The sequence below is a fragment of the Plasmodium gonderi genome, assembly GCF_002157705.1.
Source record: "Plasmodium gonderi DNA, contig: Chr09, whole genome shotgun sequence".
In the NCBI taxonomy this organism is placed as follows: Eukaryota; Apicomplexa; class Aconoidasida; order Haemosporida; family Plasmodiidae; genus Plasmodium; species Plasmodium gonderi.
In genome coordinates this window covers 1,890,432-1,917,050 of record NW_021628934.1, presented here as the reverse complement: position 1 = coordinate 1,917,050, position 26,619 = coordinate 1,890,432, and the positions used below count along the sequence as shown (strand labels likewise).

Here is a 26,619-nt window from a genome sequence, read left to right as displayed (position 1 = left end):
TATCTTCCCCAATAAGACGACGAAGGAAGTTCCCTTATCACCAAAGATAAAATAAAAAAAAAAAAAAAAAAAAAATGCACAAACTTAATTTTTGGGGTTATTATATATGTACTTGTTTTTTGTGTACAAAATTTTCATCATATATGCTCGTGCCTGTACACATCCCGGCATAAACAATATGTAACAATTATTCTTATATAATTTCTGGAGTAATACACCCGTGTTTATATTCCAATCTCTATATATAAGAACAACCGCTTGAACAAAAGACATCTCAGCTTTCCCGTTTAATACATGAATTTTTTTTTTTTGGTTTTTACATAATTGTCACTTTTTTATTTTACATCTCTTCTCCCCCATACGCACACACATGACTACCACATCGTACCACCTTCATATCCACACATACGCATAACATTAGTGAAAAGTTTTTTTTTTTTTTTTTTTGTGTGAACAGTATTATATATCCTTATACAAGTAAATGACACAGTAAGTTACTACATTCTTGTACACTTGCATAAATGCTTACATATGATAGAATCATGTTTTCTACAATGTTGACATTTCCTATGTATACATTTTTGCCAACGTCAATTATGACCAATACGTTGCATATTTACTCCTCGTGGGTTCAATTTTTTTTTTTTTTGTCTTTCCATTATTAATTGTTATCGCAGCAAAGGTGAGGGAGAAATTTTAAATCTTAAGTAAATAACATTTTCTGACGCGTATACATATACATATATGTATGTGTATATATACATCCTTACCGTCATTACAAGAAACTAAAATTTACTCCTTCCCAACTCGACACTTGCAGTTGAATGTAATATATACATTCAACGTGGTGACACAAAGTGTATATTCATTTTTGGACATTTAATGATATATGTGTCGTAGTTTGTACACGTGCTATCACAAATACAGGACTTCATACCAAAACAGTTTCCTCCAGTTGCGTACGTATGTTATTTTATTTTTTTTTTTTCTTCGTCTTCCATCTACGACATCTTTACATTTGCAGCTAATTAAAAATGACATTTTTTTCCTCATTTTTAAAGAATTCAAAAAGGGAAAGTAAATGGGAATAGCCTATTGATGAAAGCGTACACTTCAAACGCTTTGTGCAAGAATGTGAGGTGAAATACAGCAAAAATATATAAGCACATATATATATATATATATATATATATATATATGTACAAAAACATTCACCACGTAAATAACGCTTTTATCCCGATTCCTTTCTCGAAAAGTAGAAATGTTGGGAACTACACAAAACAAAAAATAAAAATAAAAAACACACACACACACGAACTACACAACATAGCAGCATAAAAAAAAAAAAAAAAAAAAAAAAAAAAAAGCACCAATCGAGTTGCATGCACAACCAGTTGTGCACCTTTATTTGTTCAATTTCAAGAATTCCTGAAGAACGAATCACAGCTAATATAACCGAAATAGGAAAAGATGCATCCAAAAAAAAATAATGTCAGAAAAATTAATAGACAATCAGGGAATATCAATTTTAATAAGAAAAATAATGGTTATAAAGAAAACAATTATAATCAATCAAATGGAGAAAAGGTATTCAAATTTATGAGCGATCTGAAGTATAATGCATACAACAACAACATTGATAGAATGCATTCAGACAGAAGTTCCAACACAAGTCGTAATGGTAAATCATACGGTGCTGCAAATAGTAAGAGTAGAAAGAATGTTACAAAAAAGGAGAATAAAGAACAACGAAAGGAAGTAAAAGAGGACGAGGAAGATGAAGAAGATGATGACTATGATGAGGATGACGAAGATGACGAAGATGATGAGGATGATGAGGATGATGAGGATGATGAGGATGATGAAGATGATGAGGACGAGGATGAAGACGAGGATGAGGATGGAGACATGAGCAACAGCGAAATAAGCAATTTCTCCTTGATCAAAAAAAAGAAAGAAAAGGAAGAGTATAATAACAGTTATTTTTATAAAGGGTTAAATAAATCAAATAAAAAAAATAAAGTAAATTTAAAAAATTATAACTCGGGATATTATGACATTTACTCCAATATATATTCATATTATGATATATTTACTGAAGATAAAAATGAAAAAAAAAAATTTAAATATTTTAACGACATGTTTTCTAATTTCGAAAACAAATATGAAAATAATGAATTTAACTACGGATTAGACTTAAGCAAGAAGTTTCAAGAAAAACATATCCCTACAACACCTCTAAATAAAAAGGGCAATCATTTTGAAAGAGCATATATCAAGGAGGAAAGAGTAAATTTGTCCCATAATCCTAACCATTCAATGGTAGAAAGTGGGAACTCGAACAGCTCAGGAGACAAAATTGAAAGCAATATGAACATTAGTTTTATGAACAACAATGTGTATCAAAATAGTGATAGTAGGAATACTAGAGCAAACAGGGACCATCTACGAAGTAGGGAAAACAATGAAAATAATGATATCAGTGGCAACAATGTTAATAATGACAACAATGGCAATGATGTTAATAATGACAACAATGGAAACAATGTTAATAATGACAACAATGTTAATAATGATAAGTATGATAAGTATGAAAAGTATGATAAGTATGATAAGTATGATAAGTATGATAATAATGATAAGAATGATAAGAATGATAATATTGATAGTACAAATCCGAACACTACGATGAGTGGGCGCAATGACGAATTCTATGTTAATAGGAATGCAATGACAACCAAAAGGAATAACTTGAAAAAAGTCATGACAAGCAAAGATCCACTTCTCAATAGTAACAAAAAGAAACTCATTTCATTAAAGAAAAAAAAAAAAAAAAATGCTAATGAAGACATAAGCATTGACAAAGAAGATATAAACATAAATCTAAATGAGTTTAAAAAGAAATACAGTGATATGAAGAATAACGTAGATTACAACCAGGAAAATACGCAATTTGTGGAATTGAAGGGAAACATGAACCAGAACATGAACCAGAATATGCATCCAAACTTACATCCGAACTTGCAGCCCAGAATGAGTGTGAATATAAACAGAGAAAAAATAAAGAAAAAGTATGGTCACATAACCGACGATTTTGCTAATATTGTCAAAAGGGCAAAGGGTAAAAGTAGGAGGCCGGGGGTGATGGATAATCAGGAAAATAGCGAATTGAGTAGCGGAATTGTTTATGCTAAATATGTTAATTCGTATAAGAAGAGAACCAAGTCGACCTCAAACAATTCGATTGAGGCAGCTACGGGAAGTCCAAATCGAGGCGCAAACTTAAAAGAAAAGAAGACGAAGGTAAAAAATGAAGATAACAAAAGCAACACAAGCAATATCAGTAACGTGAGCAATGCCAGCAACATGAGTAACATTAGCCTGGATAGTTCTTGCTCTATCGAGCTGAATAACCATTTGAATGAAGAAAAATTCTTAGATATGAAAAAGGAAGGGAGCATGAAATTTTTAAAAAATCCGACGAAAAAGCGAATGAATAAGTTAAAGAAAATTGTAGAAATATTAGAATATTCAATTTATAATGAAGAAAAAAAAGGATCTAAATTGGAATCCAAATTATACGATTATGTGTTACTAACAAGAAGTCTAAGACAAGAAATAACAAATCTAGAGGAACTGAATAATAGCAATAAAACCAAAATGGCTAGCTACGAAAAAGATATAACGAAATTGAAAGAACAGAATGAAGAAATGAAACTAACCTTATCTACTTTCGAAAATGAATTAAGCAATTTAATAAATAAATTTGATAAAAATTTTGCCAAAGAATTAATAGACACCAAATCTCAAAATGATGTATTGAAAAAGGAAGTGGAGCGTCTCAAAATGGAGATAGAAAAAAAAAATAACGAAATTAAGAAGATAGAAAATTGGAATGATATGTCGAAGAAGTTCAGTGCGGAAAATGTTGTTATGCACAGTAGTGGAGGTGGGGCTACTACTGTGTTAGGAGCATCTAGCAGTAATACAAACATTCCAGGTGGTACATTGAATAATACTAACGTGACTAAAGTTATGAACGCAGGAAATGCACCAACAACTGGTAACGGAATGCAAGCTCTGAATGACAAAAAGGATCAAGGAAAGGAGCCAGACGGAAATGACCATGAAAAAAATAAAGAATTCGTGACATCTTATGAATTTCCCTTTTACTATGGAAAAAGTGAAGAAATTGATCAAACTGTATTGGATGACCTTATCGTAAAAATGAAAACAGTAAGGATTACTTATGAAAAGAATATAGAAAAGTATGATGATGATACGAAAGCAACGATTTATGGGTGCTACATTTCAAATTTTATTTTAGAAAATAAAGACATATGTAATCATAAGAAAATTTTAAAACATTTGCAAGAATTTTGTGTTGTGGAATCGAAAATTTTAAACGTTCATTTATGCTTGAGAAAAGAAAGATGTGACAATGTACCTGTTAAAGAACTTGAAAAGGAAGTTATTAGACAGTTAGAGAATCCAGATTCTGATAAAAATAAAGAAAGAATTTCGGTTATCAACTCTATTATGTTAACACTTCTTTTCAAAAATATGCACATTTACAATTTGTACAGAATATTTTTCACTTGTTTAAAATGTGACAATTTTAGGTGGATAAGATTGATTAAAAAGTCTATCTTTCTTAAATTCTTCGATTTATGCTTAATTGATATGAACACATCTGTGAATAATGATATCTCCAATTTGATGGATGGTAACCCAATACATGCATCACTAGGTCTTTATAACACAGTGAATAGCAATTCGTATGGAACCTTGCACCTGAACCCGAGTGCTAGCCAAAATATAGAGCAAATCCAATACAACATAAAGCATCCCATGTTTTATTGTTCAAATGAAACGTTAAAGAGACTTACCTCAAGTATGTTTCTGAATTTTTCTAAAGATCCAATAAATCCTCAAAATGGTGATAATATATACCATTACCTGTTACAGAAAAAAAACTTTGATTTAGTGAAACTTCTTAAATTATCTGGTAAAAATTACAACTACATATTTAACAAAAATGCAGAAAATAAAACTCCTCTCGATTATGTAGATAACGAAGAAATAAAAATCGATCTCATATCAGGATATATCCTAGACATAGCAGGGAAAGGAGCAGAAAATTATAAAAATGCCAAATATGATATGGCATTTAATTTATATAGTGAAGCTTTGGAAAAACAAATAAAATTATCCGAATCTGTTAAAATGGGTAAATCTATGAATGAAAATATTGGGAAGCTGTATTATAATAGAGCTAGAACTTTAATGCATCTAAATAAATGGATTGATGTTGTCGAAAATTGTAACAATTGCTTAAAATATATACCCAAATATATAAATGCATTTGACACACAAATACATGCATATGAAAACCTTTTAGAATATGAAAATGCTCTTTTGACATATAAAAATATGTGTATCAAATGTAACATTAAACCAGATGATAAAGAAGATAAACTCAAGTCACAGATTAATGCCACTTCCTTTCAAATTCTAAATGTAAACAGAAATTGTTCCGTTGCAGAGATCAAACAAGCCTTCTCGAATTTGTCTAAAAAATGGCATCCAGACAAATTAGGCATTAACATAAGTCCTGATATTAAAAAAAGACACAGCAATCATTTCAAGAGATTATTTAAGGCTAAACAGTTACTTATGAACGACGCCGAAAGACTAAAGGAGAAGAAGAAGAAGGAGACCAATTATGTCTATCCACAAATAATTGAAGATGCTAACCACGCAGGTACTAATAATAACAGTAAACCAACCACTTCCCAGAACGACCAAAAAGGTCCTAATCAAGACATCACTTCACAGTCATCCACAAAAAGGGAAAATAACGCCACTACCTCGACCACTTCCTCCTCCCCTGCAGCAGCTCCAGCTGCAACTGGAACTGGAACTACAACCGTTACAAATGATACAACTCATAAAGACGACAAACGCAGGGATGCAGCTGAGATACCCATCAGTAGTAAAAGTGGAACATTTAAATGTGGCAATCACACGTCCAGCTTTACAAAAAGAATGGGGAGATACACAAACGGGGAAAAAATGGCGAATAACGAGAACGAAAATGAGGTGAAGAATAACTTTTACAATTCATACAAAGATGACATTGATAAATTTCAAGAAAAGCTAAAAAATTTCAGCAAAGGATTGAACACAGAATCAGAGGGTAATAAGAATGCAAATCCATTTCTGAACCTTTTTGATGGGAAATTAACAAATATGAAGAACGAAAAAGTGGATGAAAATTTTTATAAAAAATTAAAAGAAGAATATGAAGGATACACTGATGATGAGTTAACTAATTTTAAAACAAAAATTTCCAATTCGATTAACAATCTCATACAAACTGAGTTGAATCTGAAAAGGGAATACCAAGAATTGTGTATAAAAGAAAAGACAAATGTTATCATGAATGCACGACTCTGCATCTTGCAAGAAATACAGAAGGCCTTATGTGTCCGATTGGACAAAGAAAGGAAGCTTAAAGTTGTTGATAGCATAATTAAAGGCAGGAGTGATGAAGTATCAGCCAGTTGGAGTAAAACTGAGAATGAGAACCCGATGGGAGATGGGAACCAGACGGGAGATGGCAACACAAACCGAAATGGGAATATTAGTGGGAGCACAGCTAGCGGTGGATCCACTTATGTGAAAAATCATGCTAACGAGGACGACCTGCACGAAAACGAAAAGGGAGCGTACAAAAGTGGAAAAAGTAGTGTATACACTGACATGCAGGAGGAAGGAGAAAAAGAGGACGAAAAAGAGAAAGAAAAGGAAAAGGAAAATAAAAAGAAAAGTTTGCCTAAGTTTGCGAAAGCCACGATCGAACATGAAGACAAATCCGAAAAATCACGAAGAAGCAGCACTGATAACAGTAGCTGCTATTCTGAGGAAACAGAATTTTTTAGAGATTCGAAGGTAAACAACAAGGGAGATAATCGCTACACAACCTTGGAACAACGGAAGCAGCAATCAGAAGGGGGAAATTATCGTGAGGAAATTCAAGATGATGATAAGGAACATGGTACAAATCGAAACGAAGACAAGACGGAATATGAAAAATCTCATCAACAAGAAGTAGCACGAGAGAAAAATATGGAACAAAAAATGGATGATAACAACACTAAAGCGTTATTTTATAAGGACGAAAGTGAATATTATGAAGACAACAAAAGGGGGAAATATAAAGAAGCTACCGATTCGTCTAATGAGAAAAATAAAAATAAAAAAATTTCAAACATTAGCAATAATGACTGTGCAGGAGATAACAATATGGAGAACGGGAATAGAGAGAAAAAGAAAAAAAAAAAAAAAAACACAGATTTTAAAGATATTAACAACATGCAATGGAAAGAACATGAATCCAATGAAAATTCCCCAAAAAAAAATTATAATACCAAATTGACAACAGATCATGAAAACTTCATGTTTTGCGATGAAAAAAGTAACATTCAACATGAAGGAAATGATATCCATGATACCTTCGAGTTTATTGAAAAAGATCAAGGGAAAAATCAACGAAAATGTGAAGGCAATAATTTTTTTGAAAATCTAATAGAAAATCAGTCCAATCAATCCTTTAGACATTCAAACGATATACCTGTGGAGAATAACAAATTGAACGGATGTGAAAACAATTTCAACGAGAATAAGTTAGGAAATAATAATTTCTTCTCTCAAAATAACGGTAATAATATTAAAAAGAATCAAAATATTCCAAATGATTCTTTTTACGATGGAAATAATGATAACCCCAATGGATTTGAAGATAAAGATGTTCGCACCAAGGAAGAAACAGAAGAGGAAGGTGAGGCAGATGCCAATAATCAGCATTTTGAAAAATTGGTAAATGAGAGATCCTCCCTTAATTTCATCCATAGTAACAATTACTATCAAGAGTTAGAATCTCGTAATGCTGGTAATGGAAACGGAAATTCTACTGGAGATAATAACAAGAAGGGAAACGTGTTGAACCACATTGATCACTATACCGAAAAGAGGGAAACAAATAATGTCAACTATAGTGGAAATGTAAAAAACAGCTCAAATATGCAAAAATCTATTTTCACAAATGAGGAACCAATTTTTAGTAAAAAATTTAGCAGAGATGGAAAGACAGAACCTTATTCAAACGAAGAGGACGAGTATAACTACCTCAGGGGTAGAATGAAGGATTTTGCCAGCATTGGAAGTACTAATTATACCAACGAGAATAAAGAAAGAAGAAATGGCAACACAGCTACTAAAGAAGTGAACATTCGTAGAGATGATAACGTTATAGCTGACCATATCAATGGAAGTGATTGCAGTAGTGTTATAAGTGACAGAGAAGAGGAAGAGGAAGAGCAGGAGGAGAAAAGACTAAATCCCATGGAAAAAATGTCAAATAACAATGTACCAAGTATTAGTGAACATAATAGTGGCATGCAATATAGCAGTAATTTCCGAATGGATCACTTCAGTGACAACAACAGTGATAATGACTTCTTCAGAAATAATGCACACGAAATGATGAATCAACGACATTCACAATGTTTGGGTAGTAAACACATAAGCGAACAAGTAATTGAACATAAAGAAGAAGAGTATAATATAAACGATGAAGAAAGGAATATCGTTATCTCAAGTAATAGTTTGAAGAAAGAGGAACAGTTTTCTGCTATGATATTTCCTGGAAGCAACAGTTATATTCACAAAAATGTAGATAAAAATATGTTTAACATGAACATTAATAATGTAGGAAGTAGTTGTTCTGGCAATTTGAAGACTTCATGCAGAGAAAATTTTCTACAGAAAAATTTAATATATTCTGATGACACTTTAGGGAAAGAGAAAAAGCGAACTAGTTTCAAAGGAGGAGAAGGTGCTAAGTATGCAAGTGATAGTGAAGAAATGATAAATAATGAGAAAATTTACAGGCTTTACAACAGCAATATGGGAAACCATAGCGGAAGAAATAGCAGAAGCAACAGCGGAAGCAACGGAGGAAACAACGGAGGAAACAACATAGACAATTGTAATGTCAGCAAACTGAACAACATGAAACAGTCCTTTTTTAATCAGAGTATTGTCCCCCCCCATGATGCAGCTTCAATTAGTAGAAAGAATGGAAGCAGGAACGCCATGCAAAAGGATAATAATAACAGCGAAGTCTTTGCAAATTTTACCAATGATCAATATCACCAAGAGGAGAAGCATCACCAGTCACAACCTCACCAGTCACAACCTCACCAGTCACAACCTCACCAGTCACAACCTCACCAATCACAACCTCACCAGTCACAACCTCACCAATCACAACCTCACCAATCACAACCTCACCAGTCACAACCTCACCAGTCACAACCTCACCAATCACAACCTCACCAGTCACAACCTCACCAGTCACAACCTCACCAATCACAACCTCACCAATCACAACCTCACCAGTCACAACCGCACCAATCACAACACCATTATCTTCAACACAATCATACACAATATGCGTATACAAATGCCGAAGGGGGATCCTTTTACATGAACTCAGATAATGCAACTCATTACAGTAGTAACGAGCGACACGAAAAACACAACCAACTTGATGAAGGAGCAGTAATAAATGGATCAAATAATGAAAATGATAAAATTTTCTTCAATACAGATTTATATGCAAATCAAAGTAATAGCAATAACCCATATGAAAAGAATCTTGACAATCCTTTTTCTGAACAATTAAACATGAAACAAGATAATTTCTTTTATGATAACGACAATTTTCCATATAATAGCGGAAATTATTATGGTAATCAGCTGAACAAGTCATATAATTATGAGAACGTAAAACTTCGAAATTCATTCATTTATATAAATGAAAATGAAGAAAAAAATCAAAATGTTAAAAAAATGTTTTCAAATGATGTAATAACAGCTCCAGTTTCGATAGATAAAGAATTTAATCAAAAAAATAAATCCGCATTTAACAATGATGTAGATAAACATAAATTTAAAAATATCAGAGGAAAAGTTCCAAATGATGGAAATGATTTAATCAAATTGAAAAAATCTTCTTTAGATAAAGTAAATTCAAAAATTGACGTAAATAAAACTAGGTCCACAGGAGTAGAACCCTTTGGTGCTTCAACACCAAAAAAAAATTTTAAAAAAAATATAAACACTGATGATACGTACAAGACAGCTGATCATACGAAAAAGGGAAAACCAAAAGCTAAAGACAATTCTAGTAATAAACGGTAGCTGTAACAATAATAGGCAATTTAAAATAATGAATGAAATGTGAACACACAATTTAACCAAAATTCTAGTCATCCGAAATATGCTGTACTTCCACCGTTGTCCCCTTTTACCTACGACGCATGACGATATTGATTAGCTGAAGGAAAAAAAAAAAAAAAAAAAAAAAAAAAAACGTTTAAAAATACCTACCTGTAATGATTGTGATGTGAGCAATTAATGGGCATCACACAGTTTGTGTATGCATGCATATATATATATATATGTTATGTGTATATTGTACTTTTGCACATATGTATTAATGTAGTCATATTAATATGTTTAACTTTTTGCAACTCATCAATTGTCATTTTTTCGTAATTAAAATTTTTCTATATAACTTGTTCAAAAACGGAAGAAGAAAGAGATGAAGGAGATGAAGAAGAAAAAGGCATTTTGTTTTATTTTTTTATTTTTGTTTTCATTTTCATTATATATTTTTTCCAATTTTATATTAAACTTTCCATTTTGTGTAAGAACACATAATAATAAAAGACCCTTGTGACATGTGCATTACTGCATTTTTTTTTTTTTTTTTTTTTTTGTTAATTTTTTGCTGAAATTCGGTATTTGAAAATGCATATGGTGTATACGCTTTGGTAAGTAATGGATCGGTTTCTACTAACTTCCTGGCTTAATCTTTCGAATGCTTATTTTTTTTTATTTTATCATAATTACGCAAAAACACACATGTGCATGCATGCATGTATGTACCTATACAATTATGTATTCCGTATGAATCCTTTTTCATTTTTTTTTTTTTTTTTTTTTTGTGCACAATTTATCACCTTTATTCATCGTGATTTACTCCCGTCTCACTTATTAACAAAATTAAAAATTTCTTCTGCCTTTTTTCTAGATTGAACACCTTGCCATTCACATTTTACACCCAAAAAAATATTCTTAATGTTTGCCAAGTCAAACGTATGAAATGTATGCATTTGTCTAACTATTAAATCTAAAAGGTCTTCTATTAATAGATTAACCTTTTGATCATTCCCTTCCTTGTAGTGAGAATGAACATATGACAAAATGGTGCCTTTGTATTCATTGATAGCACCTTGAATTTTTAATAAAATATTCAAAATCTTTGGAAAATCACGCGAACAAAGTTTCTTATTTTTCATAAAAAAACTTGCGTAATCAATCAAAACATTTAATATAAAATAGGCTTGATTTATTTTTTCTTCTTTTTCTTGATTCTTTTCTTGTGAAGTTATAATATTAAGTATGAAATCTAAAAATACATCACTCGAAAAACTGTTTATACACATGTTAAGAAGTAGTGGTTCTTTGTGAATTTCCTTTTGTTCCATTTCTATTCTTATATTTTTTACATAGGAAAAATATACACTTAGCATCTCATCCCTCGGGTGTTTTAAAAGATATGTCATAATAACTACTTTTTGTGATGCTTGCGCAAAGTTAACAATTTGGAGACTTCTCCTACAAAATTTTTCATAATATCGGCTTTTATAAAAATTGAATACAGAAAATGTGTAAGACAAATTGCTTATGTCTATATTATTAATCTTCTCTACATTTATATATTCCGAAACCATTCCAAACAAATCATCATCACGATGTTTAATTTTTCCAAGGCAGTATACTAAGAGGCAAATGTGAGAATATTTCTTTCTTTGTTCAATTTCATTATCAATATTTTCAGTTTCCCCTCTAATTATTTGTGTATGTATCGTGGCAGAATCTAATATTTGATTCGGTTCCCTTTTGTTATAACCATTGTCCACTTCGAAGGGGGGTTCTTTTATACCATGATGTGCTCTTTTTGGGAGTATCTTATCTTGGCTAGTTTTTTTTACATAAATTATATCTTGCATTTTAGGTACCTGAAAACTTTCCTTTCCTTTTCTTTCCTTTAACGAGTAGGATAAATCATTTGGGGGATTAATTTCTCCTTCATTCCAATTTCTGACCACGTCATTGCGTTTGTTATAACACACAGGGATAATATTACTTAACCCATTATAAGTAGTATCATTATAATTTGTTAAATTTTGCGTTAACCCCTTTTTCATTTTATGTTTTGTCTCATTGCATAAATGTAGAAAAACTTCATAATCGTATATTTTCATTTTTGTATATGAATAAGCTATTAGAGATATCTCCTCAAAATTTGCGAAACATATTTTATATAATAATTCCCTACTTATTAAATTTACGAAGGAATCATATTTTGAATTAAGTCTTGAATAAGACATGAGTAATTGGGAGAGATCTTTTATATTAAAATTTTTTATCCATCTCTCATCTACATTCTCTGCGATTAATTTAAAAATGTTGTATTCGTCATAATTCATTTTAGATAAGTAATTCAAAGCCATAGATATGCTATACGGTTGAAGAAATGGTAAATGATATTTCAGTTCATTACATATATCAATCCACAGAGGTTTGTCATAGTGAGGTTCATTCGTGCAATTTTCTTTGCATACGTTTTCATTACTCAGGGTTGAAGTCACTTCATTTATATTACTATTGAATCGAAAAGTTGTATGTCCTTTTTGCTTATAATATTGTTCCTTCTCATTAAGCAAAGGGGTATTCACATGTGAATAGTTCTTACTGACATTATCCTTGCTCCTATTTTTATCCTTGTCATTACAACCCCTTTGTGTACCATTTTCCTCATATGCTTGACTATTTCTCCCATCTCGTAAAATAGTACAATTATTGTATTCCCCATAATCTACATCATATTTGTTCTTGTAATAAACACTGTTTTCTTCACAATTTTCATTAACATATTTCAAATATAAGCTTTTTGCTACTGTTCCTAATTTATTTCCAAACTTTTTACGTGGTAATTCCTTCACGTTGATCTTTTTCATCCATATTTGCTGTTTCTTGTTTCGATTTATTTCTTTATTTTTTAATATATTTTCCCTGGATGAAGTAGTGCTGTGGATCCTTAATGTATTGCATGTTCCTTTATCTAAAGAAAAATAATTTTGTTTACTTGTTCCAAGGTTTTTCACGCAATTCCAAATACATTTTACTTCATTCATCTTTTTGTTGGAAAATATGCGCTTTTGACTTTTTTAAAAATGTACTTAAGAATCATTTTACTCTTCATTAAAAGTAGCCATTTGATATGTATGCTGTGCATCACTCTCGCTTAGTGTGTCGCAACTAGGTTCAGCATTTCTCCATCCCCTTTTCAGTTGTAATCACTTTTATCTTTTTAACCTTCTACAATTTTAGTTCTGTTGTTATGTTATAGCTATTATTTTTTTTTTTTTTTTTATAAAGCATTTTTTCGTATCATTTTTTCCCCATTGCAGTGCATATAAATGGAAAACATACACAACTGAACATATTATTAATAAAAATGATTTACAAATTTTTACGCCTCACTCTGTTCTACAAGCATGTGCAGCCAAAAAGTCTATCGTTTAAAGCGTTGCATAAATTTTTGAACTTTATTGAATGTCTTTTCTTTTTTACAAAAATATATTCACATAATAAGTGTTAAACATATTTTTTTTTAATCATGTTATTCTCATTTGTTTGTAGCTTTTTGCCTCGTCCACAAGGGTTCCATAAGCATGACTATGACATATGTTTTTCATTGTTTTTTTAATTAGCTAGCTAGCTAGCTATTTTTTTTTTTTTTTTTTTTTTTTTTTTGTTCATGTGATAAAAATTACCTAGCATTTTAGGTCAATATTTTTTTATTTTATTTTTTTTACAATTATTAATAAAAGGACACATAACATATTATAAAAAATACACACACACATTATTGATAGTCAGCATAAAAAGCGATTTGTTACATGTGCACGTATTGCTCGTAATTTTTTTTTTTTTTTTTTTTTTTTTTTTTTTTTTACATGGTGTTCTATATCTTATGCGTTCTTACGTATTTCACATTTTTTTAAATATACATTCAAGAAATGGAAGTATATAACGGCACGCTAAAACGTTGCACAAATTTTGTTCATGTTTTAAACGTTCTTATGATAAGACATTTATGTAATGTTTAAGGCACAGATCTGTGTTTGTAATTAAATATTTTTTTTCTTATATGTGCGTGTATTTGTTTATTTCCTTATTTTTGTAGACACATAACACTTGAAAACTTAAAAGCTAAATTTGTTTTATTTTAAACCCACATAGCCCCTAGTGCTTAAATTGTTTTTTGTTCGCCCATATTTTGAGCCTTTATTAATCATAGCACAATTGCTTGCATGAATAGATATTTTCGTTTGCAATTGCGTATATATATATATATATATATGTATATTCCCAATATTTACATATACGCACCACACAAAACACACTAATTGTGACAAGAAAATGGAGGTAACGAAAAGCGAAACCACAAGTGTCCTAAGCAGCGCAAACGATGTTGTTAATTTTTCAAACAAGTGCGAAATAGAAGGAAATTCGGCTACAAAAAATAGTGCAAACGCAGAAAAATCGTCACATTCATTGACAAGATCTATTCCTCCCTTGAGTAGTGATCCTAGATATACAAATAGGCAAAAAAGGGAAACAAAAATTATATGCAGGTCAAACCTCGACATAATGGAAAACACAATGGATGTTCCAGCTAATACACTTCAAAATAAAACTAAAGTGATAGAAGTACCTGAATTGAAGTTTATAGACAAAATTGAATGTGATACTTTTGTTATTCAAAAGTTAAAGTATGTTCCAAAAGAAGTTACTAAATATAACATTATTGAAAAACCAGTAATTAAAAAAATTGTAACAGAAAAAAAAGTGGATGTTCTTCACGTTCAGGAAAAAATAAGTTTTAAAGATCAGGAAATTGTGGAAGAGGTTTATCACTATATTGATAAAGATAATAACAGGTTTGTAATAGATCAAGGGAGTATATCACACAAAGAAATTTTTCCACGAGAGTGGAAGACACAATCTGAATATGACCCCACGGCATTATACACTTATAAAAGTAGCGAAAGTTATGACAACATGAACAATCATACTGATTGCAAGAGTAGTGGGAAAAGTGGAAGAGATGATATGCTCCATCCCCCACTACTGGAACCATTTGGACCACAAGTAAACATAACCGAAAATAAGATATTTGAAAACGTGTTCATACCAAAGGTGGAAAAAGTTGTTGAAATAAAAAAAAAAATTGATATACCGATAAACCTACCAGTTCCTTATATAGTCCCTAAACCGAAAATAGTTGATGTGGACATTCCTATTTTTAAATTTAATGATAAATATGTCCCTGTACCAGTTCGTCAAAGAATAATACCTAAAGTAAGATGGACAAGTAAAGTGTACAAAGTAGACTGTGTTATAGAAAAACCTTATTTAGTCTATCATGATATAATAAAAATTGTACCAACTGATACAAAAATTGCCGTTAGAGAATATCCAAAGGGAATAACTAAAATAAACCCTCAAGATTTATATGAAGTAGATAATTTGGCATTATGGATGCGAGTAAATGCTGATTTGAAAGAAGAGAAAGATGCCTTGAAGAAAACTCATGATAACTCATCTGATCGCACATGCGAATGCTCCGATTGTGATTCATATGAAAAATGCTCAACTTCTGAATTAAATTCTTCACAAGATATGACAACAACCATTAAGTCGTCTAAGGAAAGTATTTTGGATACTCTTCCCATACATCCAGGACATCCACTCGAAATGGTTCATTTGCAGAATAAGTGGATCAAACAGGACACCACGAAGATGGAGGAATTATATAAGGATAACTTTTTCGACTCGCACAGAAATGCAATGTTTAATTTATCTACCAAAATTCCTCGTGAAGCAGAAATAGAAGTTAGACAAATTTCGCACCTCCAAAAGTGTGTGGAGAAGAAGGAATACAGTGAAGCTTACTGATGAGCGTTTTATGACAAATGTGCATTTTTGTATGTGACGTATGTATATATATGTAGAAATGTTCATTTGATGATCATTCATGTGTTTTCAAATATTGTATCCTTTTTATTTTTCTTTGTTAAATCTGTTGTTTCGATTTTCCACTTATATGTGCATATACATGGAACCCATGTCCTGTAATATTCATTGAACTTTTTTTTTTTTTTTTTTTGTTATTATTTCCCCAAATAAGTATTTGCGTGAATGGTTTTTCTTTTTCGAGACTTGCATGTATGAAACTCCAATTTTTGTTTCATTTTTTCAGAAGAAATATGAACTAGTGTATGTAATTTTCATTTCGTCCTTCATACATAAACATGTGTGAAAATAATGATATAACTAATCTCGGATTTGTTAAAATGTAACAACATTTAAAAGTACATAGGTGAAAAAAAAAAAAAAAAAGAGACACAGTTGCGTTATATTCTTTTGTGAAGCTTGTTTCTTAGCAAGTAGTTCAAACTGACACAGAAAGTTGCGTTCTCAATGATCATTCATATTATAATTAGTAAACAGGATTACATTTTTTGTATTCCGAATGGGAATACAAGCTTCACAGAGTTCCAGTAGTAGGTACCTAAGTGTGCAGAAGTATGTTCCTGAACGAAAATGTCTTCATTTGTACACATAAATAAAGACTCTTATAAACTCATATTTGTTGTCGTGACTCACTTAAAAGAAACAGATCAGCTCACTTACATTTATGTTTAAAATGAAATGGAGGCAATGCATTTTTTGTAGGAACATTGGACTTTATCACTTTGAATAATGTAAATATAATGGAAAATATAAATAAATTTCTTCCATTATGTTTTATTGTTATTATATATTTTTTATTGATATATATGTTTTGATTTGATTTGGGAAACATGTAATTGTAAAATATTTTACGAAACGCGCACCCTTTAGGAAGATTTAAAATTGTCATGAAGGCTGTTACCGGTGTTGCATATGTTTTCGTGTAATGTATGTCTACCATTTAAAAAATAAAAAAAAAAAAAAAAAGTTAGTTATGTGCACATCCGCAAATTCATTTGTACCTATGGATTTGTGTATACACATTTATGTCCCCAAAGACTACCAAACGAGAAATAACATAGAATTAACAATTTTGAACGATGTGTGCATAATAACTTACCCTATTATTATATACACTTCCATATTTTTTGTTAACTGCCTTAGAATGAAACAATTTCATATGCAAACACATGTACACATAAATCCTTGTGAGAACATAAACACGTAAATTTTTACAACATCTTAATGTATGGGATATAAATTATGGACTTGTGCGCACAAGTTCAATTTATGCAACCGCTTAAAATTGTTGTGGCTATAGTTTTTTTTTTTTTTTTTTTTTTTTTTTTTTTTTGTGCTTTATATTTTAATATTTATTATAAAAAAATTTGTGTTTTAATTTTTATATTCTATTTTCATTAATAACAATTTGATGTATTTTGTAAAAATTTCCTTTTTTACATCTTCCCGATTTTGCCCAAGCAAATCCTATTTTCTTCATTATTTCCCATTTTACTCAATCTTTTCCATTTTTTTGTATTTTCCCAATTGCCTTCTTATATGGTACATGATTGTAATAATACTGTTCGAAATTAAAAATATATATATATATACAACAATACATACGTTTTTGTTGAATATACGTAATCTATAGCGTTGTATACATGGAGTGCACATTTGATGTGTAAAACCTATGTAAACGCTTAAAGATATATCTATACTTATGCACGATAATCTACTGACTTACGGAAATATATAATGTGTAGACACGTATGGATGTATACACATACACATAGGAAAATATCCATACACTTTTTAACATACACGCGAATAGACCGTATATATATATATATATTTATATATATGCATAAGTAAATAAGTACTTACACATTTTACTCCTACAGTATAAGAAAAAAAAACTGGACACAATTTAGCTCCTCATTTACCTTTTAATATACAACTAAAATGTTTCATTATTAGCGTTAATTATGTACAAAGTAATAAGTAAATTTGTGTAAGTACAAAAATTTCACGTAAATGTTGAAATAAGGAAGAAAAAAAAAAAAAAAGTTATGCAGCAAATGTTGTTAGCATGGTTTTTTTAAAAAAAATATATATATGCGAATGCATAAAGGTGAAGAAAAATACATACGATATATATACATGCGATATAGCATCATGCATGCACGCATCAGTGCATGTACAGCCATAAACACTTATGAGTAGCGTAAATTAAATCTGTTACATAATGTTGTATAATATACTATAAAAAAGAGTTAAGGTAAAAAAAAAAAAAAAAATAAATAAAATAAAAATGAAAAATTTCAGGGAATATTTTCATTTACATGCGAAAATAAAAATTAAAATATTGAAGTGTTAATATTTTTCAGACTAAGAAGTAATAATCCAAAATACATCTTTCGCTTTGGGAGAGCAAAAAATAAATTTTGGTAAGACAAAAAAATCCCCCAATTTTTTTTTTATTTTTTTTATGCCACCTTTATTATTTAATTTAAAAATATATTTATTGAAAAAAAGAAAAAGCATATATATATATGTGAAAATACACATGTATATATCTATTTTATCTTTTTCAAATAGAATATTTACAACCTTATTAATATTTTTACATCATACAAAACCCCGAAGGACACAAAAAAATCATTAATAATAAATTTACTAAATCGCTATTTGGACAAATGCAACTAACTTTTTCTTTTTTTTAATTTTTTCCAAAATAGTTGTAAGCACTTTTTTTCATATGATCTCCATAACCTTGTGGAAAATTTTTTAACTTTCTTTTGTCGCGCACTTTTTTCGATCTTTTAAATTACTCTTGTCTGTACACTCTTATAAATTCGCACATAACTTACGTACACTTGGCGAAATTTCCCTTTTTGTTGTATTTTACATCCCATTACAACCAAATCATGCACACATACACATACACACATACAGACACACATACAGACACACATACAGACACACATACACATACTCCATTTATTCATAGAACAAGATGGAAAAGGGATCTGTGATTGTTCACAATAAAGCAAAAAGAAGAGAAATAGATAAGTCCAAAAATAAGGATATTAATTTAATTGAAAATTATGGAATGAATAACCATAAAAATACAACGTTTAACAGCGACAAAAAAACAAATAACAAAAATGGAAAATCATCCAAAAACAATTCAGAACTGAGGAATGCTAACGAAAGTAATGGGAACGATCTTTTCTGCTATGAATGTTATCAGGGAGGGAATTTAATTTGTTGTGATAACTGTGTTAGATCTTACCACATATATGTAAGTTGAGTTCAAATTTTAAATACGTTTGAGGTTTTAATACAGATGAAGGAAGAATACTTTTCAAGGAATTTTTTTTCTTTTTTTTTTTATAAGACTCCCATGCTATTTTTTTTACGTGTTCTATATTTTGCCCCCCATTTTTGGAACAAAATTTTGAAACCCACTTTAACGAAATGCTTATCCCTTCCTTTTCTTTAACAGTGCATAGAAGAATCAGAAAAACCGCAATCAAACTACAACTACTGGTATTGCCCACTCTGCAGAAGAAATGGTAATGAAGAAATGTCCTTCAATTTGATTACTACTCCTGGACAGTTATAGACGCAAAAAAAAACAAAAAAAGGTGTATATGTTACTTTATTTTATTTTTTTTTTTTTTTATAATATTTTCCACAGGAGTATCCTTCGACATTTCGTTAAAAAGAAGAAAGAAATTAAAAACTATAAGGTTTGTGCAAGTATCGGAGTAGTGATATACTGAAAATATACACATGAATTTCTTTTTTTATATATAAATATTTGCGCGCATATATTCCCATTTAATATGATATATAAAAAAGATAACACTCTTAAAAATTATGAGCTTTCTTATACAAGCAGCTTTTTGTTATATATATTTTTGCATTTGCTTATATTTTATTTAACATTCACATAGTACATTCGAAAAAAAGAAAGAAAAGGTAAAACAGAAAAGTGAAGGAAGCAAATATACAGGACAGATAAACATAGGAGAGAACTACCAAGTGTCAAATGTTTCTACCTTTTTCTTAAATAGTCATTCTGAAAAATATGATGGTACATATTTTTTCATATTTACATTAATCACACTGTTGTTACAGAGTGGGAAAAAAAAAAAAAAAAGCGCATTTATGTATGTATGTTTTTTTTTTTTTTTTCCGGATGACTATATATGCTCACATATGAACCTAGACACGTTCCTATTTTTACATTTCCCATAATTCAAAACTGTTCATTCATTCCTTTGTAGAATCCAACAAATCGGAGCTAGTTTACTCTCCATACTTACTCGAACGGATGAAAGAGAGCTACTTAAACGAGGGTCAATACGAATTAGTTATAAAAAATGATTACGAACTAGCTATTTTTATAAAAGAACTAGCGAAAAACTGGAAATGCCAATTGGGATGGCACCCGTTTACTCCTGAATACGCCTTCAAAATTTTACATCGAGTTGATTACAATCCCAAAAGAGCTATAGAATTGCTAAAAAGCGCTGATTTTAACTTTTTAGGTAATCCACAAAATAAGGTGTCCATTCTTAATTATTTATTTTTCCATACGTGCCTGTAAGCATATATATATATATTTCCCATTTGTACCTGCTCATGACTCCGTTTATTCATGTTTACGCATAACGTATCATAATGTACATACATAAATACACGTTTTCATATACAATTACATTTATTTGTGACCGCATGGATAAGCATATTCGTGCATATGTCACATTTGTTTACTCACACAGTAATATTACACAATAGTTTCACAATACTTCTCTGATATGAAATGTAATAAATGTACCATAAGGTCACTACACCCTGCTCTACCGTTTAAGAGTTCCACCGTCATGCAATAACTTTCTTTTTACAACTGTGATATATTCCCCGTATTTTCTCCTTTCTCTTATTTGAAGAAATTTGCGATCCACCCATAAGGAAGTACGAAAACAAGTGGAGACCACGAGATAAAAGAGGACAAATATCAGGTATGCCTTTATTACACACATAAAAGGAAAAAAAAAAAAAAAAAAACAAGCATACGCAAATTATTAGAGCATAACTATTTCTCCCACAACCACAAGAATGTGGCAATAGTATCTTCTTTTTTATTTTTTTTTTTTAGAAATTCGATTGATGATACGAATATGATTTACTGTTTATTTTGATACGATGTGTGTGCATATCTAATCTACTCAATTTAAGCCTAATAGTGTTTCTTTGAATCATTTTTTTTTTTTTTTTTTTTTCCTTTTTTTCTCAGATTCCCCTTATCCCTCATCGGAACTTCTTCAAAGTTACATAAAACGCTCCGTTGAAATTTCGTTGGATGAAAAAAAGTACAATTATAACGGAAATGAAAAAAATAAATATTACTGTGAAATAAATAAAAACAACATAATCGAATCTAGCTATCCACATGAACGCACAAGAAATGCATTAAAAAAAGAACTTGAAGAGCAGGATGAAGAAGATGAAGATGATGACGAAGACGAAGATGATGAAGAGGAAGACGAATTAGATGAAGTGGTGGACGAAGAAGAGAATGATGAAGGGGAAGAAATCGAGGAGGAAGAAGATTATGAAGATGATAAAGATGATGAAGAATATTATGGCGAGGATTATAAATAATATGATTAAGTTAAAACAATTTTTGCACAACATTGCTGCTTTTAAAATTAGTACTATTCCGCATGTGGTGTACAACGTTTGTCCGATAGGTGCAGGCGAAATTGTTATAGTGTTTTCCAATCTCTGTGGTTCCATTTAGCGGTCATTATTTTACACTTTACAGTTTTTTTTTTTTTTTCTTCACCCAAGCGGATCTACCAATAAGGTTGCTATCGACTCACCCAATGGTAGTAATATTTCTGTATATTATGTAAAAAAATTACAGTTCTATATGAACTTTTTTTTTTATTTTCAATTTGCTCATGCGTGTGTAATTTTTAAAGAAAAAAACACTTTATTAAATTGTTTTATTATTTTTTTTTTTTTTTTATATTTTTTATACTTTTTTTTTTTTTTTTATATATTTCTTATACTTTTTTTTATTTTTATTTTATTTTATTTTTTTTGTTGAAAAATAATGCTATATGATATTTTACCTGTACAATTTGTCAAAACGTTTTAATTAAAAACAGCTATTTTATTATTAGTTATTTTACCCCCTTCATTTTATCTGCATCTGTGTAGTGTTTCTTTACTCATTTCACGATGTTACCTGTATCGTATCTGTACTTGCAACTTTTCATTTTTTTTTTTTTTTTTTTTTTTTTCTCCTTTTTTGTGTTCTTTGAAAAAAAAAAAAAAAATCTTCAGAAACTATATCATTGAAAAGTATAAGAAGAACATGCTAATGGGGATATACTGATCCTATATCTCACTTTATAATTTCCAGCATACACATCTGCTATTCAAAAAGTTACCTTGTCCGATTCATATGTCAACAACGGAATTGTAGTGTTTTCCTATAAAAAAAAAAAAATGCAGGAGCGTAAAAAATTATGAGCATATAAAGAATGCAAAATGGAAAAAAAAAAAAAAAAATCTTTTTTTTTTGAACATAAAAAAAGGAATTATTTCTACCCCCAAATGTTGCACCCGTTCTAGCTCATTACGGATATTATTTCCCCTTCGGTTCTTTTACCTAATGCATATAGCTTGTGATGGAAGCATATGAATAACTCCTTTTCATAGTCCTCCCCCTGGTTGACAAAAATGAAAGTGTGGAATAATACAATCTTACTAAATGACGTGCACATACATACATACATATATATATATGAATATATGTATGCATGTGTGTGTATTTTGCCTTTTTGGAAAACTATTTTTTCCTTTTATGGACATACATAGGATATGTCCATATTTACATCATAGACTGTGATTTTCTTTTTCAGAATATTTGAGAGTGCCTTAATTTCGATTTCGCTCCTATGAAGAAATGCAATTAAATGAAACACACAATGAGACATCATAATTAAGTACATGCAAGAGAGAGACTTCTACTAACGAGTGTCATCTCATTAGATGAATTTGTAAAATAAAAAAAAAAAAAAAATCACATAATTTAGTAATAGACGATGTTATGGCGTATACATAAAATACCAAAATCAGAGTAAAGAAAAAAAAATGTGACAGTCAAAATATTACAATAGATAAATACATCATCCCCACCCCTAACACAAAAGCTTCTTGAAAATTAATTAGATGCATGTAAGTTAAAAAATGGAGTGCGATGTCATATCCCTTTCACTTGCATATTCATATGTCCACTTTCCATCTCTTTTATCTCACCCATACACGCCCTTGGTAATTGCTTCGCAATAATTGAAATACATGTCTGTGAAAAAATTAGCAAGGTAATAGAAATGTGTATTCAAACATTTTTGTTTATGTTTTTTTTTTTTTTTTTTTCCATTTTTTTAGTTTTTTTTTTTTTTTTTTTTTTTTTTTCCACTTTTGTGTTACATGCTTTTTCTTACCTCCCCCTGTTTCACTTACAACATCTTCGTCATTCGCACAAATAAAATGCACGAATTGATGCTCGTTTTGCAAGATATACAATGCGGTGAGAAAGCGCAATATATCACTAGTTAAATCTCGTGGATTGAAATCCGAAAAAATGGAAAAATCAAATTTGGTATTGTTTATATAATCTCTTAAATTAATATTATCTAATGAGTAATTCTCTTCATGAATGAGATTTAAAAAATCTGTTTTATAAAATTTATAATTGGTTATTCTTTGTCTCAATTGATGTATAATTGACTCATATAAACAATTCCCGTCTGGAGCAATAGGATGAATAGTCTTATTAACTTTTTTTAAGAGTTCAGATAATTCATTATATTCTATTTCTCCTACTTTGTTTCTTGACTTTTCATTCCTTTCATCTTCCATTTCTTTCCTTTGCATCCTTTTTATATTTCTTAAGGCTTTCTTAGAAACCTCATTATAAGAATATAAATTATTTGTAATCATATCATCAGTGAACTCTTCAAATTTATTTGTCTCCTTATTACTATCATCTTGTTCCTCTTCCCTGTTTGTCCCATTTGCTTCATTTTCATTCCTCACATTGTACATCGCATTCAACTTGTTCAGTTCATCTTCCAGCTTTATCAAATTGTCACTTTTTTTATTAATACTCTTTTTTTTTTTTTTTTCTTTTTTTATTTCTTCTGTGATTTTCTTTAATCTCCTTTTATAATCATGGTAGCTGATGCGAATTTCTCCTTCTTTGTCCATATTGTGATTTAGGGTTTTGTGAACAGTTATCAGGTGGTGATAATGTGGAAGCCAAATTGATACTCTAAGGATACCGTTCTTCTTTTTTTTTCTTTTTTTCCTTTTTTTTCCCCTTCAACGAGAACCGTGGATATATCCACCGATTCAAAAGAAAAAAAAAAAAAAAAAAAAAAAATTATCTTGTAATTATTCTACACATTTAAAGAATGATCAAATTTTTTCACTATTCTTGTGGGTTGCAAGCAAAACCCATTTCTTTGGATTATGCAAGGCTGTTAAAGTTCGCATATAAAAACCTTTTGGCACTTTTTTTTTTTTTTTTTTTTTCCACTCTATATTTTTCAAGAAAACGTACAACTGGCTGAAACGGGTTTGTAATTAATCAAATAGAGAAATTATAAGTCACAAATGAAATATGATGCAAATTGAAAGACGTCAAATAGGAGAAGACCAAAGGTGGAGAAGATAAGGTCAAATCACAAAAGTTATAGCAAAACAAAGAGGAACCCATATAATAACAGAATATATCAATATGAAATATGATGTGCAGTACGAAATGAAAAAGATAAAATAAACTGCAAAATTAAGAATGCATGAAAAAATGTGACAAGTATAAACAATCATTTATTTAAGCGCGTTGCTTCCAGAAAAAAAAAAAAAAAAAAAAAATATTTGTTTTGCCAATCGTTTATGGCTAAGCAAATTTTCCCATCTCAACGGTACAACGGGGGAAATATGAAAAATATCACCAACAAAAGTTGCAGGCAAAAATATAAGGTTATATGTAGTATGCTCTCCTATAGGCTTAAATAACCAAATGTGTGAAATACCCTTTTGTATTTCTAATTTCACCTTAAAAAGGAAAAAAATGTGAAGAGCTCAACCGATATATGATACAAGAAAGTGATGACAGTTTAAGCAGCCTATGTTTCAAGTAACATTACTCCAACGTACATGCATAAATGGGTAATAATGTGTAGTAGAATTTATATAAGTAGGTGTTTATTTTTGCACATTGTTTTTAATACACCACTGGGAGTAACAATTTCACCATCTTAGAACATGATTAATTACATAACCTTTTTCTTTTTATGCTTCATCTTCTCGTGGCTTCCGCTGTGCCAAAATACAAGAATGACTTGTACCCAGAAATACTCCATCATACTACCAACATATAATGAGAAAGACAATTTACCATATGTAATATATATGATCATAAACGAACTAAAAAAGAAAAATGTCAAATTTGAAATTATTTTAGTAGATGATAACAGTGAAGATCAAACATCTGATGTATATAAAAAATTGCAATCCATATTTGTAGAAGAACAATTATTACTAATAGAAAGAAAAGGAAAATTAGGTTTAGGTTCAGCATATATTGAAGCATTAAAAATTGTATCAGGAAATTTTGTAATTATTATGGATGCTGATTTATCACATCACCCTAAATATATATATGATTTTATAACAAAACAGAAGGAAACAAACTGTGATATTGTCACTGGTACTAGATATAATAAACAAGGGGGAATATCAGGATGGACTTTCAAAAGAGTTCTAATTAGTCGCATTGCAAATTTTCTTTCCCAATTTCTTTTATTTACTAACTTAACCGATTTAACTGGTTCCTTTAGGCTGTATAAAACAGAAGTGCTGAGAGAAGTTATTCATATGGTTGAAGGCAGAGGTTATGTATTTCAGATGGAGGTAATTATAAGAGCCAGTAAATTGGGGAAGAAAATTGAAGAAGTTGGTTATGTGTTTGTTGATCGAATGTTTGGTCAATCCAAGTTAACATCCAACGAGATTTTTCAGTACCTCTTTGGACTCTTAAAACTTTTTTGGACGGTCTAATTTGTTAGTTAGACTTCTCTTAAGCAGTAGCGAAGGGCCGCCGTGTTGTAATGCTGTTCCAGGGTGTATACATATATATATATATATATATATATATATATGTATTTTTATTTTATTTTATTTTTCTTTTTTTTTGCGTTGCAGTGCCGTGGTATGGTAACACTATTAGGTAGTATGCAAGAAATAAAACTACACATGCTTTTTTAGGACACCCATTTTGAAGAAACACATTACGACACT

General features: G+C 30.1%; 6 protein-coding genes across 6 annotated transcripts; 4 read left to right on the top strand and 2 right to left on the bottom strand.

Moving 5' to 3' along the window:
- Nucleotides 1-1,470: 1,470 nt before the first annotated feature.
- Nucleotides 1,471-10,269, top strand: PGO_093830 (hypothetical protein, conserved; the record flags this gene model as incomplete). The annotated part of the gene is made up of 1 exon (XM_028687971.1): nucleotides 1,471-10,269. The coding sequence occupies one exon, from the start codon at nucleotides 1,471-1,473 to the stop codon at nucleotides 10,267-10,269; it is 8,799 nt and encodes a 2,932-aa protein (XP_028543772.1).
- An 851-nt stretch (nucleotides 10,270-11,120) lies between these two features.
- Nucleotides 11,121-13,334, bottom strand: PGO_093820 (hypothetical protein, conserved; the record flags this gene model as incomplete). Its single annotated transcript, XM_028687970.1, has 1 exon — nucleotides 11,121-13,334. The coding sequence occupies one exon, from the start codon at nucleotides 13,332-13,334 to the stop codon at nucleotides 11,121-11,123; it is 2,214 nt and encodes a 737-aa protein (XP_028543771.1).
- A 1,291-nt stretch (nucleotides 13,335-14,625) lies between these two features.
- PGO_093810 (inner membrane complex protein 1b) lies at nucleotides 14,626-16,164 on the top strand (the record flags this gene model as incomplete). The annotated part of the gene is made up of 1 exon (XM_028687969.1): nucleotides 14,626-16,164. The coding sequence occupies one exon, from the start codon at nucleotides 14,626-14,628 to the stop codon at nucleotides 16,162-16,164; it is 1,539 nt and encodes a 512-aa protein (XP_028543770.1).
- A 3,076-nt stretch (nucleotides 16,165-19,240) lies between these two features.
- Nucleotides 19,241-21,900, top strand: PGO_093800 (hypothetical protein, conserved; the record flags this gene model as incomplete). The annotated part of the gene is made up of 7 exons (XM_028687968.1): nucleotides 19,241-19,528; nucleotides 19,733-19,802; nucleotides 19,928-19,979; nucleotides 20,187-20,326; nucleotides 20,520-20,783; nucleotides 21,186-21,257; nucleotides 21,533-21,900. 7 exons carry the CDS (start codon nucleotides 19,241-19,243, stop codon nucleotides 21,898-21,900), a joined length of 1,254 nt encoding a protein of 417 aa, XP_028543769.1.
- Nucleotides 21,901-22,707: 807 nt separating this feature from the next.
- Nucleotides 22,708-24,522, bottom strand: PGO_093790 (hypothetical protein, conserved; the record flags this gene model as incomplete). Its single annotated transcript, XM_028687967.1, has 5 exons — nucleotides 22,708-22,739; nucleotides 22,919-22,976; nucleotides 23,124-23,205; nucleotides 23,569-23,614; nucleotides 23,772-24,522. 5 exons carry the CDS (start codon nucleotides 24,520-24,522, stop codon nucleotides 22,708-22,710), a joined length of 969 nt encoding a protein of 322 aa, XP_028543768.1.
- Nucleotides 24,523-25,584: 1,062 nt separating this feature from the next.
- Nucleotides 25,585-26,379, top strand: PGO_093780 (dolichol-phosphate mannosyltransferase; the record flags this gene model as incomplete). Its single annotated transcript, XM_028687966.1, has 1 exon — nucleotides 25,585-26,379. One exon carries the CDS (start codon nucleotides 25,585-25,587, stop codon nucleotides 26,377-26,379), a length of 795 nt encoding a protein of 264 aa, XP_028543767.1.
- Between the last annotated feature and the right edge of the window lie 240 nt (nucleotides 26,380-26,619).